This window comes from Dromiciops gliroides, chromosome 1 (genome assembly GCF_019393635.1).
Source record: "Dromiciops gliroides isolate mDroGli1 chromosome 1, mDroGli1.pri, whole genome shotgun sequence".
In the NCBI taxonomy this organism is placed as follows: Eukaryota; Metazoa; Chordata; class Mammalia; order Microbiotheria; family Microbiotheriidae; genus Dromiciops; species Dromiciops gliroides.
In genome coordinates, this window is record NC_057861.1 from 417105634 (window position 1) to 417119205 (window position 13572).

Sequence of the window (13572 nt, forward strand, 5' to 3'; positions counted from 1 at the left end):
CTCTTGAAATAATAATTTTAAAATTGTGTTTCTGTATATTTATACATGAACTATTTATAGGTTTATATAGAGTTTTTATATTTACATTAAATATAAATATCTTTACATATTTTATTATACATTTTAAAGTTGACAAGTGCTTTACAAACATCTCATTTTATCCGAACAACCCTAAGTAGTACGTGTTGTTATTTAATTATCCTCATTCTACAGCTGAGGAAACTGAGGAAGGAAGAGGATAAATGACTTGCCCGGGGTCACGAGGCGAGGAAGCCTGGGAGGCTCGGAGGAAGCCTCCCGCCTTTCAGACCCGGCCGGCACTCCGGGCCCTCCGGCGCCCCCTAACGGCCCCTGCGCTCATCACGTAGCCTGGAACCCGTCTCCCCTAGCAACCGGCCGCCAGATTCCAGACCCGACCTCTAACCGGCTCCCTTCCCCTTCCCTAACCTCTCCCTTTTTTCCCTTTACCCACCCTTCCTTTCCTTTGTCCTCCTCCTCTTTTCTCCCTCTCCTCTCCCCAATTCGCACAAGCTTCAGCTCCTCCCTTCTCACCTCTCCGCATTCCCCGCCAAAATTACGGCTCCCTTCAACTCCTCCCCTCCCTCTCCCCTCTTTCTTCCGGCAACGGAAGCTCCAAGAGGCGGGACTATGGAACAGGAAATGCGTCACTGTTGGGCGCCGCGGCGCGCTTTCGCCCGGCGCCTCTGGGCTGCACACCTCTTGTGGATTTGTCTCTCTCTTTCCCCTCTTTCTTTTCAGATCTTCTACCGATTTTTGTCGCCGAGGCGGTGACGGCGGTCACGCTGGTGCCGAACAAGTCGCTGACGATGCCGTCCTCGCTCGTGTGTCCACCAGCCGCGGCGGTCACGCCTGCGGCGGTCGCGGCCCAGCAGGAGGCTCTGGAGAATGCCGGGCGGCTCATCGACCGCCAAGTCCAAGATGACCGCCTCTATCCCGACCTGTCGGAGCTGCTCATGGTGCCGTCCCTATGTGAGACATGCTTGCTTGTCTTTCATTCGTGGCTCCCTTTCCCAGGCCTCCCCTTCTTTTTAACTCCTCCGCCCCAAGCTCGGGATGTAAATTCATTTCAGCATAGATTAAGCTCTTTACGAGGTGCCAGGCAGACAAAGCGTAGCCCTCAAGGAACTGGTTTCTGAAGGATAAAAAGATAAGTAAATTCAAAATAGGGAGTGATGCGAGTCAGTCCTGTAAGACAATTTGATTAGGGAGAGGACTTTTCAGCTGGAGGAGGCAAGCAAGGAAGGTGACACTAAGGAAGTAGTATTTTAACAGAACCTTGAAAGAAGAGAAAAATTATGAAAAGCATAATCTACCCTATTACGTATACTGAAATGACATACCGAGTTTGGAAGAGCGAGTAGTCTTGTGTTGCTGATTTTATAGTTTAAGTATTGGAGGGAAGATTCTTGAACTGGTCCAGGTGGCACTGTTTCTAATGTTCTGTATAATAGCTTCCTTTAAAGTCTTCCATTTAAACTCTACAAGCCAGCTTTTATTTTCCCACCAGAATTATTTTTCTAATGCGTAGAACTGATCTTCGAATTCAGCACAATAAATGAAGTACCTACCAAACGCAGGGCCCTATGCTAGGCAAAAATGAAAGTCTCTGGACCAGGTTACGTTACACTGAGGAATTGTAATTTGTACACAGAAAAGCAAAAAATACGAGGTAATCTAAGGAGGGAAAGACCACTCTGAGCAGTTTGGGAAAAGCTTCAAGGAGCTGTTGGGAACCGAGCATTCAAGAATGATAAAGCATTCTGAGGCAGTGTTCCAGGCATGAATGATAATTCACAAATTATCATTCACAGAATTGGCAAGGCCCATTTGACTGAAACAGGTGTATAATGTGAAATAAGGTTAACATAGACTAGGGTCGGAATGTGGAAGGCTTTATATATTTGACTACAGAATTTGTGTTTTATACTAGACTCTTCTGAAAGTTAACAGAGAAATGTCAGGAGATTATTTTGGCAGTCTTTATGGAGATTAGATTGGTGCTGGAGAGAAAACCAAATCGGGGGGAGACTATCAAATATGTCATTGGGGATATCTAAAAAACATGTCTCGGTCTATACTTAGTCCATCACCTCTCTATCAAGAGATAATAAAAACATACTACAAGCATCTAGAAAATATAACCATGCTTTGATACTTAAAAAATATTTAGATAACATAAATATAAGGAAGTAACAGGTTTTGTCAGGCTTCTGATATTTTTCTCTTCCTGATTTTAGAGACATACATTTTACTTGCTATTATTGGTTTATGATATATAATAAGCATGACTTCGGGAAAATAATCTGAACTCACTAATCCCTAAAACATTGAAAATAAAAGATCTTCTGGAAGGTGAGGGATAACCCAGCTCACTAGCCCTTCTAATGAAGGGCCAATATCCACTGGAGACCATAATTTAAAAAAACAATCTTTAATGACCCAGATAATCTTTTACTGCTCATTTTGAACAAATGATTTTCTTTTTTGTAGGTAATCCCACAGTTTCAGGCATGTCAGACATGGATTATCCTCTCCAAGGACCTGGTTTGCTCTCAGTACCCAATCTTCCAGAGATCAGTTCCATTCGAAGAGTTCCTCTCCCCCCTGAACTTGTTGAACAGTTTGGCCGTATCCTCCGTGTGTGTGTGTGTGTGTGTGTGTGTGTGTGTGTGTGTGTGTGTGTGTGTGTGTGTGAGAAAGAGAGAGAGAGAGAGAGAATTGAGAACTTTTGGATTATATTCATTTTTTTGTTTAGTTTTTGTCATAGAAATGTTGATTATGTTCAAAAGTCAGTGTTGTGTACCACATGCTGAAGTTGTATTCCCCCCAAATTAAGATAAATTAAAATTTTGTAAATTGTATAATTTAAAATGTATTAGTGACATTTTTGAGAGATCAATATTTAAGGAAATCTTTAGTGAAGCATTTTGTAATACAAACATTTTACCAGTAATTTAGTTGTTTTGTAAGTTAATATGCTCCTGTTCAAGTAGTCCTCATAGCTATTCATGGATTAATCTCTTAAAAGTGACTGTCTACCCTTCCTACTACAAGAAATTGGGAGATTAGAGGAGCTCCTAAATTTTAATTATTCAAAGTGGGGTACACATATCATTTTTCTGTAATATAGGTGCATTTATCATTTGGCTTGTTATTTTTTGACTATTGTATGTTTTAAGGACTTATTGCTTTTGATAAAAAGCTCAAGAAGTTATAAAAATAATTTAACTTAAAACTTAATTGGATGTTTAAAAAAGAAAAGGAAATTATGTTTTGAAGCATTGCCAATAACAGTCAAGTAATGGAAAGAAAATACAAATGGACTAAGAATAGAGCGTAAATAGAAAAGTTAGCAAAAGAAGATATGCTTCTTCTAAAATTTAAAAATTACATTTTATTGTGTTTTATGTATCTCACAGGATCCCATCTCAAATTTTTTGGGGGGGGGGGTGAGGCAGTTGGAGTTAAGTGACTTGCCCAGGGTAACACAGCCAGTAAGTTTTAAGTGTCTAAGGCCAGATTTGAACTCAGGTACTCCTGACTCCAGGGCTGGTGCTCTATCCACTACAGCACCTAGCTGCCCCCCCATCTCAGTTTTTTAATTGACATTTAACACAATTATAATACTTGAAATTTTGTATCAGAATTGTCTTGTGGATTTCATTTTTACATTTCCTAGTCCTATTATTTTATATAAGTTGTCCTCTTTTAGTACAGAACAACTTTTTTTATTATGTTTATACTTATAAAGACTTAAAATGCTTATTTAGCATCTTTATTACCATCCTTATTTTAGAGAGAAGGAACCTGAGACTCAATTTGAATAATTTAACCTGTGATTACACAGCTAGTAACAGTTTGGATTTGTGGTTCTTTGTGATTACAAGTTGAATGCTTTTTCTACTCAACTGTTCCATCTCTCTGTGAAATTGATACTTTTTCATGACTTCCAAGTGCAATACCTATTTGTATCCCAGTTAGTGTGAAGAACAGATCCCCTTGAAGTTGTTGCAGGCATTTTAATAATTTTTCAAAATTGTAATTAGTTAAAATATAGTAATTAGTTAACAGCCCAATGGAAATATGTAGTGTAAGTTCAAATTGCTCACCCAATTCAGGGGGATTCATTATCAAAACCTACTTGTAAATAACTTTCGTCCCCTTTTTTCATGAATCAAGATCAATATTAGGCATTGATCTTAAAATTCTGTGTGGTTTATTGGGGGGGGGACAATGAGGGTTAAGGGACTTGCTCAGGGTCACACAGGTAGTATCAAGTGTCTGAGGCCAGATTTGAACTCAGGTTCTCCTGAATTCAGGGCCAGTGCTTTATCCACTGCACCACCTAGCTGCCCCTGGGTGGTATATTTTTAATTGATATTTTTGATTAGTTAATGAAATTAAATATCACAAAATAAATATGCTATATTTTGCTTGTTCTACAGGATTACCAAGAATTTCTGTGCTTTAAAAATTGTGACTCTTAATTGAAGATAAAATCTTCTAATACTTCATAGGTTATTTACTCTGCAAAGAGATGAAGTTATAACTTATTTAAACAACTTTTTATGACTTCTGAAACAGGTTTAGGATGAGATCAAAACATTGAAACCTTACATCTAAAATGCTTCAGATATGCAGTGTAACTGTATGATGGGGGTATTTCCTGAAATTGGGAGGGCCTGGCTCACCATTGACAGTGACATATTTATGTGGAACTATGAAGATGGGTATGTATGTTTTGAATACATAAGAAAATGAGATTCATCTGACCTTGAACACTAGGAATCTAATGTACTACAGTGTACTTCTTTTCTTTAACTGCAGTATTCTCCTATACCTTTCCAAATAATCTAATAGAGAAATTAAGAATCTCTTTTTGAAAAACTCATTTTGGTTTTCCAGTCAGGCATCAGTTCGTACTTCCTCCAACAGCTGTCTTTTTTAAACAGATAAAGCTATCCAGATCATTCCCCAAAAAGCTCTTCTAAATTCTAAGACAAACAAGATGACTGTGTTAATTATTATGTAAAACTTGTGGTAAACTAGAAGGTTTTTTATGTGCTGTTTCCAAATTTTCTGATACATTGGGACTTGTTTATTGTATTCATACAATAGCTTTATGCCTAGTTTGGAGTTTTCAAACCTTTACAATTTTAAGTTTCTGTAAAGGTTGCTAACTGTATTGTTGCCGTTGTGTCATTCTTAGTCACACAAAGCAGAGTCCTGGCTCAGAAATCCAATATCTAGTTAAAATACCACATTACATTGTAACAAAAAAATAGAGATTATCTTTGGTTAATTTTGGTATAATTAAAGAACCTAAAACTCTAACAAGGACCTTAATGATGCTATAATCCAGTTCCCTCATTAAAAGTGAAGGAAATTGAGGAATAAAATCACACAATTGATTAGTGGCCTGCCTAGGGCTAGAATACATATCTCCTGACCTCCAGTCCAGTGCTTTGCTACACTTCATTGAAAAAGTGTAATTTGAATATAGTTCCACCTTGAAAAAATGGAAAAAAGCCATTACATACAAACAAAACACTTTATATAAGTAAAATACAAAATTGCTGTGAGGTATGGAACATAGGATATATTTCCCGTTCAACGTACAAATGTGATTTACAAGTGATATCTTGGATTGTCACGCTTTTATTGTTAGTAGATTGAGCATAATCCAGTGTTAATCCTTTAATGTTTAGCTGTAGAGTTGGATGAATATGTTAGTTTTCATTTTACTGTAGTGCTAATCTCTGGAGTGAACATTGAAGACTTGGTCCTATCTTATGTGCTACTGGCCACCACACATCCTTATCAGACAGACATTTACCCTTTTTTCTTTCTTTCCTCCATCTTTCCTCCTATTTCTAATACTCCCACATCCCAATTTTGCCCATCAGATCTGGAACATTGTGATGACTAATGTATCCATAAATACTATGTTTCTATAGTGGATGGGTTTCTTATGTTTTCTTATGGGCTTTTTGGGGGGGGGGGGTGAGGCAGTTGGGGTTAAGTGACTTGCCCAGGGTCACACAGCTAGTAAGTGTTAAGTGTCTGAGGCTGGATTTGAACTCAAGTCCTCCTGAATCCAGGGCCAGTGCTCTATCCACTATGCCACCTAGCTGCCCCCCCCACCCCCCACCTTTTTGTGGGGCAGTGAGGGTTAAGTGACTTGCCCAGGGTCACACAGCGAGTAAGTGTCAAGTGTCTACGGCCGGATTTGAACTCAGGTCCTCCTGAATCCAGGGCCAGTGATCTATCCACTGTGCCACCTAGCTGTCCCCCCCCTTTTTTTTTTGTGGGGCAGTGAGCATTAAGTGACTTGCCCAGGGTCACAGAGCTAGTAAGTGTCAAGTGTCTGAGGTCTGATTTGAAGTCAGGTCCTCCTGAATCCAGGGCCAGTGCTCTATCCACTGCACCACCTAGCTGCCCCATTCTTATGGGCATTTAAATACAATATGGCTAAAATATCTCTGACAAAACATTTATACAGCCTTTTATTATAGATTGTTTTTTAAAACAATGGATTTTTCAGAAGCTTAATGCAAGATTTGTACATTTAAATTCAAGTTGGAAGTTTATGAATGCCTGTTTATTTTGAGTAATTTTTCAGTTGTGTCTGACTCTTTGTGACTTCATTGGTAGTTTTCTTGGCAAAGATTCTGAAATTGTTTGCCATTTGCAACTGAAGCAAATAAGGTTAAGTTACTTGTTCAGGGTCTGAGACCAGATTTGAATTCAGGAGGATGAGTCTTGTTGACTCCAGGCCCAGCACTCTATCCACAGTACCCCTTAGCTGCCTTGTTGCTGTAAATATTAATTACTCTGATTTTTATAATTAGTAAAAGTAGTATAAAGATTTACTTGGTAAGTAATTTGAATACTGAAAGAATTCTGTTATTCATACTTGTATAACTTTTCTTTAAACTTGGCAGAGGAGACCTTGCCTACTTTGATGGACTTAGTGAAACTATTCTTGCTGTGGGCCTTGTGAAGCCAAAACCTGGTAAGAAAATATAATACATTGATAAGAGAGAGAGAGTGAATGAGTGAGTGAGTATATGTGTGTGTGACTCCAGACAGAATCCATATGTAAATGTTTTAAATGAGCTGAATTTTCTTTTGAATCCTTGTTCTTAGATTACACCAATTGAAATTAAATTAATTTAGACTTAAGACTTCATTATAAGTGAAAATAACTTTTAGTTTTAATTGATAACTCTTACTTTTTTTACCTGAAATATTTAAAATTTGTTCCTCTTTCATTATGATACCCAAAAATTTATCATTTAAAGTTGATTGGAGGTGGCATTATTTTAGATTTCTGTTTAATTTTCCAGTGTACACAAAATTTGTTAAATGTGCCATTGTTTCTAGTGGCTACATTGTTCTTTTGGCTTTTGATCCCTAAACTTGAGATTGCTAAATTAAATTCATAAAATTCCCAATAATTGTACCCAATGTCTTTCAACCTCTCTCCTTCCCAGATCACTTTATAGTTGGGAACAAAGAATAAATAAATTATAATTTTATCTCATATGCTCTGTCTGTCCTAGGTGCTAATTAGCATTGAAGTTACCTGAAAGGAGTTTATATTAAAGGGGGGAAAAACCATGAAACCCTCCCAAAAAACCTGAATTCATTTTTTGTTAGTTTGTTTTTTTGTTGTTGCGGGGCAGTGAGGGTTAAGTGACTTGCCCAGGGTCACACAGCTAATTAAGTGTAAAGTGTCTGAGGCTGGATTTGAACTCAGGTCCTCCTGAATCCAAGGCCAGTGCTTTATCCACTGCGCCACCTAGCTGCCCCTGGAAGTCTTTTTTTTTTTTTTAGGCAACGGGGGTTAAGTGACTTGCCCACGGTCACACAGCTAGTAAATGTCAAGTGTCTGAGGCCGGATTTGAACTCAGGTACTCCTGAGTCCAGGGCCGGTGCTTTAACCACTGCGCCATCTAGCTGCCCCCCCTGGAAGTCATTTTTAAAGATAGATCATGATGCATGCTTGCCCTCTGTAACTTTTCCCCACAGATTGCTGCCAACTAAATTTAGTTTAAAACAGGTTGTTTTAAAATTACCAGGAATTGCCATATTTCTGTATTTGTGATCTGTCACTTTGCTTGCTATGCAACCCTCATTCTGAATGTTAATCATTGTAAAGATTCTCTCCCTCTGTTTGCTTTTCAACTCTTATTCATCTAAATGAGACAGATTATTTGTGATCTCAAGGTCCTATAATTTTTGATTGTCATGTTAGAAATAATGCATATTTTAAATCAAGACTAGATTGAAATGATATGAGATATACTATACACAGGTGTTGTTGTGGGGTTTTTTTGTTGGTTTGGTTTTTGTTTTTAATAAACTCATGGTATTCCTCCTTAAGAACAATCACTTTATCTGAGTTTTTCCTCTTAAAAGGTATTTTTCAGCCTCATGTAAGACACCTTCTCGTTCTGGCCACCCCTGTAGATATAGTGATTCTAGGACTCAGCTATGCTAATTTTCAAATAGGTATGTATATACATTTATTCCATCTCAAATGAAAATATTTTGAATGGTTACATATTTTAGTTTGAAACTAATCTACTTGACAATATTAACTTCAATAGCTATTTAATTGGAAAGAGTATAACATTTCCCCATAAGTTTGGGTTAATTCTAGTCTAATTTCTCTGCCTCACATGTAATCATGCTGATTTGTTCAGAATTTAGTGGTTTGTCTTGGTCTTTGTACATCCTACTATTTGTTTTTGAGGCAAGATTTTGTAATCTAAATATAGACACTTGTTTGAAAGAAAAGATTGTTTTAGAAGGGCATGTTAGATTATTTGGTGCTTTGTTTTTTGAATTGAGTATGTGCTTAAAGCAGAATTGTGTTCCCATCAATTTAGCCCATCTCAAACTTTTTCCAGATGTGTCTGGCAAATGATTCCATCATGTACTTAAGGATTTCTTCAAATGTCTTTAGATGCTGTTTCATTTCAGTATCAAGTAATTAATAAAAGAAGTATTTCTTATTCAAAACCATAAAGATATTAACCTGCCTGGCACATTTTAAGTATGACCAGTTACAAAACTCTTTAAGTTTTATCTATAATTAAATGATTCTGTTAGGATATTTCTCCTGTAGTTTTGAAATATTTCATTGTTTCTTGATTTAAACCAGGTGTTGGAGCCCTTAATGATAGCATGTCAGGAGGAATGCAGTTACTTCCAGACCCTTTGTATTCACTGCCCACTGACAATACTTATCTTTTGACAATTACTTCTACGGATAATGGTAGAATTTTCTTAGCTGGAAAGGATGGCTGTTTATATGAAGTAGCATACCAAGTAAGTAATTCAATTTGTAGGAAACTAGACACATTTATCAATCTATTGATGAAGGTGGGGATGGTTAGATTTTTTTGAGACATTTTATTTTGAAGATTGTAGTAATCATATAAAAAAGAAATGTTATGGAATTAATATTTTATATTAGAGAAAGAACATAGAAAGATGTGCTTAGAAAGGTTTCAGTTTGTTTTTCTGGGGTAAAAGAGAAAAATCTTAAGAGAACAGAAAAATATTTAAAAATCAAGTCTTTTAGCAAAAGGGAAATCTACCCCTATAGCATCTTTCCCCCAGTTTCTTTAAATTCCACTGTCCTTGCTTTCTAGAATCTTAGGTTGTTTTCTCTAAGGGAACATATGCTTGAAGAAGCAGAATGAGAATTGGTTTGTTAGCAGATATGTGAATCATCCTTTCAATCAATCCATAAACATTTATTAAGCTCCCACTGTGTGCCGGGTACTGTGCAAAGCACTGAAGATACAAAAAGAGACAAAGGTAGACTCTGCCCTCAAGGAACTTACAGTCTTTAAATTTAAGTCCAAATTAACTACCTTTAATAATCGTGATTCTTCTTCAGTGATCATGTTTTCTCAAATTTCAGAAGTTGATTAAAATTTTTCCTTGTGTAATCTTTTTTGATTTGGCAGAATCACAAATCGTTGGACTTAAAAGAAACTTAAACTTAAAAGTTTATATGCCCCTCCTCCCTCATTTTATCTGTTTTTCTTTTCTTTTCTTTTTTTTTTTGGAGATTTTCTTGATGGCACTTGTTTTTTGTTTTTTAGTGAGGCAATTGGGGTTAAGTGACTTGCCCAGAGTCACACAGCCAGTGTTAAGTGTCTGAGGCCGGATTTGAACTCAGGTACTCCTGATTCCAGGGCGGGTACTCTATCCACTGCGCCACCTAGCTGCCCCGATGGCACTTGTTTTTTAAGATCACAGTAATTTCCAATATATCCCCATCTCCACTGAACCCTTCCTTGTAACAGAAAAACAGTTGAGCAGAATGACTTGACAAAAGAATTACATTTGACAGTATGCAGTATTCTGGCTTCTGACTACCAAGTTGAGGGAAGTGTTTCATATTTGCCTTCTGCAAATAATAAGGAGAAGAAAAAAAAATCAGGAAGACTGATCAGTATGTTGAAAAATTCTGTATGACAATATATGCAGTTCTATACTTGTAGACACTTTCTCCCCAACCTCCCATATCTGCAAAAGGAATGTGTATGTAGGGGAAGGGGTGGCATCTGCTCATATCTCTTCTTTGGAGTTAGATTTAATCTTTGTTGTTTTGCAGCATTCATTTTTTATTTGTTTGTGGTTTTTTGGTGGTTCTTTCCATTTACATTGTTGTAGTCATTGTGTACATTGTTTCCTCGACACTGCTTACTTTACTTTGTTTCATTTCATGTAAGGGTTTTCCTGCTTCTCTGTATTATTTTTGACTTTTCTTCTAACACAATAATGCCATCACATGCATGTACCACAGTTTGTTCAGTAATACACAAATGGATCAGCATCTGCTTTGTTTTTAGTTCTTTGCTATCACACAAAGCACTGCTAAAAATAGTTTGGTGCATGTGGAACTTTTTTATTAGTGACCTTCTCTCTCTCTCTCTCTCTCTCTCTCTCTCTCTCTCTCTCTCTTTCTCTTTATATATATACGCATACCTGTTGGTGGAATTTCCAGGTCAAAATGTATGGATGTTTTAGCCACTTTATTAACATAATTCCATATCACTTTCCAGAATGGTTGTGTTAATTCACAGCTCTACCAACAGAGACTTAGATTACTGATCTTTCCACAATTTCTCTAGCATTGTTGCATTTCTTTTTTTTTTTTTTTTTTAGTGAGCTAATTGGGGTTAAGTGACTTGCACAGGGTCACATAGCTAGTAAGTGTTAAGTGTCTGAGGCCGGATTTGAACTCAGGTATTCCTGACTCCAGGGCCGGTGCTCTATCCACTGCGCCATCTAGCTGCCCCGTTGCGTTTCTTTTTAAAACTTGTGGTTTATGGGGCAGCTAGGTGGCACAGTGGATAAAGCACTGGCCCTGGATTCAAGAGGATCTGAGTTCAAATGCGGGCTCAGACACTTGACATTTACTGTGTGACCTTGGACAAGTCACTTAACCCTCATTGGCCTGAAAAAAATTTAAAAACAAAAAAACTTGTGGTTTGTGTCCTTTTACTACTTTTCCTTACTATTTATTGAAGAACAGTTCTTGACCTTATGTAATTGTATGAACTTCCTATATATTTTGGATACCAACCTTTTATTAGAGCTGTTTGATGCCAGATATTTTTATTCATTTGACAGCTTCTCATACTAACTGAATTTATCTTTTCTATCAAAAGCTTTTGATTTTTAAATTGTGTCTTTCATCTTTTACAATCTCTTCTATCCCTTTAGTGCTTAAGAATTCTTCCACTAACCAAGTGCTTCATTTTACAGAGGAGGAAATGGAGACACTGAGAGTGATCCTACAGATAGATGGTGGGATAAGTAGAAACTGCATCTGCTAATTCTATCTAGGATTTTTTATACTACATTTTGTGATTTCCTCACAGAAAACCACATACTGGGAAGTTAGGGAAAGTAATCATAATCAAATAACTCAGAATTGTAACACCTTTTTACAATATTCAGCATATTGACCCTCAATAATATTGACTAAAGTTTTTTATAAAGTATAGAACAGGGGGCAGCTAGGTGGCGCAGTGGATAAAGCACCGGCCCTGGATTCAGGAGTACCTGAGTTCAAATCCGGCCTCAGACACTTACTAGCTGTGTGACCCTGGGCAAGTCACTTAACCCTCATTGCCCTGCTAAAATTAAAAAAAAAAAAAGTATAAAGTATAGAACACGTATGACTTGCCTCACAATACTCCATTCTTTGAAACAACTCTGCCTTGCCTAAAAATGTGTTATGCATGTTAAGTTTTTATTGTTGTTAGCTTATTTCTCAGAAGTAAAAATATCTTCCTTGGGGTATATAAAGTCAGCAACAAAATTACCAAATTAGAAAATCACAATGAAGAATTTTAAGGATTTTTTTAATACTAAATTATGTTCCAAAATGGTTGAATATCTATGGCCTTTTCTGATCCTCACCCCCAGTTATTAGTTTCTCCATGAAAATAACCATGTATTTATTTTGTTTATACTTTTCTGTATATGTCTTTCTTTCCTTCTTTCCCTACTCTTATCCCCCTGAGATCCATCAGTAGTGAATGTGTGCCTTATTCCCTACATTTCTCATAACACTGACTTTCTTCACCTCTACTTCCAAAGGCACATACTTCGGAGGAGGTTTTCTGCCTCTAGCCTAGGACTGAGTCTTTTTTGGGGGGTGGGGGGTGGGGCAATGAGGGTTAAGTGACTTGCCCGGGGTCACACAGCCAGTAAGTGTCAAGTGTCTGAGGTCAGATTTGAACTCAGGTACTCCTGAATCCAGGGCTGGTGCGCTATTCACTGAGCCACCTAGCTGCCCCCCAAAGAAATGATGGTTGCCTTAGCCTAGAAAGCTAATTCAATTTTTTTTTTTTGAGGCAGTTGGGGTTCAGTGACTTGCCCAGGGTCACACAGCTAGTAAGTGTCAAGTGACTGAGGCCGGATTTGAACTTAGGTCCTTCTGACTCCAGGGCCAGTGCTCTGTCCATTGTGCCACCTAGCTGCCCCCCCCCCTTTTTTTTTTTCGGGGCAATGGGGGTTAAGTGACTTGCCCAGGGTCACACAGCTAGTAAGTGTCAAGTGTCTGAGGCCAGATTTGAACTCAGGTACTCCTGAATCCAGGGTCGGTGCTTTATCCACTGCACCACCTAGCCGCCCCGGACTGAGTCTTTTTAAAAGGAATTTATATGAAATGGAGGTAGTCAGGAATCCATAAACTTCTTAGAATTGTGATTTTTAAAAAATACATATATGTGTATCCTTTCCCTTGCTGCTTGGTTAAGAATTTTCAGGGCAGCTAGGTGGTGGAGTAGATAAAGCACCAACCCTGGATTCATGAGAACCTGAGTTCAAATGTGACCTCAAACACTTGACGCTTACTAGCTGTGTGACCCTGGGCAAGTCACTTAATCCTCACTGTCCCATCACCCCCCCCCCCCCAAAAAAAATGGCTGGCTATGTCCTAGGGTACAATTTTCATGGAAATTTAAAAATTAGCTTACCAGTACAAAGCATTTCCTGGAAGAAAATGAAGAT

General features: G+C 37.8%; 1 protein-coding gene across 2 annotated transcripts in view; it reads left to right on the forward strand.

Moving 5' to 3' along the window:
- The first annotated feature begins 665 nt into the window (after nt 1-665).
- Nucleotides 666-13572, forward strand: part of NUP155 (nucleoporin 155) — a 57598-nt gene continuing 44691 nt past the window's right edge. For both annotated transcript variants that reach the window (XM_043977428.1, XM_043977429.1), the window contains exons 1-6: nt 666-990; nt 2512-2649; nt 4655-4751; nt 6966-7036; nt 8446-8538; nt 9194-9360. In XM_043977428.1, coding sequence (XP_043833363.1) covers nt 828-990; nt 2512-2649; nt 4655-4751; nt 6966-7036; nt 8446-8538; nt 9194-9360 — 729 coding nt within the window. In that variant the 5' untranslated portion in view covers nt 666-827. The remainder of the gene's footprint in view (nt 991-2511; nt 2650-4654; nt 4752-6965; nt 7037-8445; nt 8539-9193; nt 9361-13572) is intronic.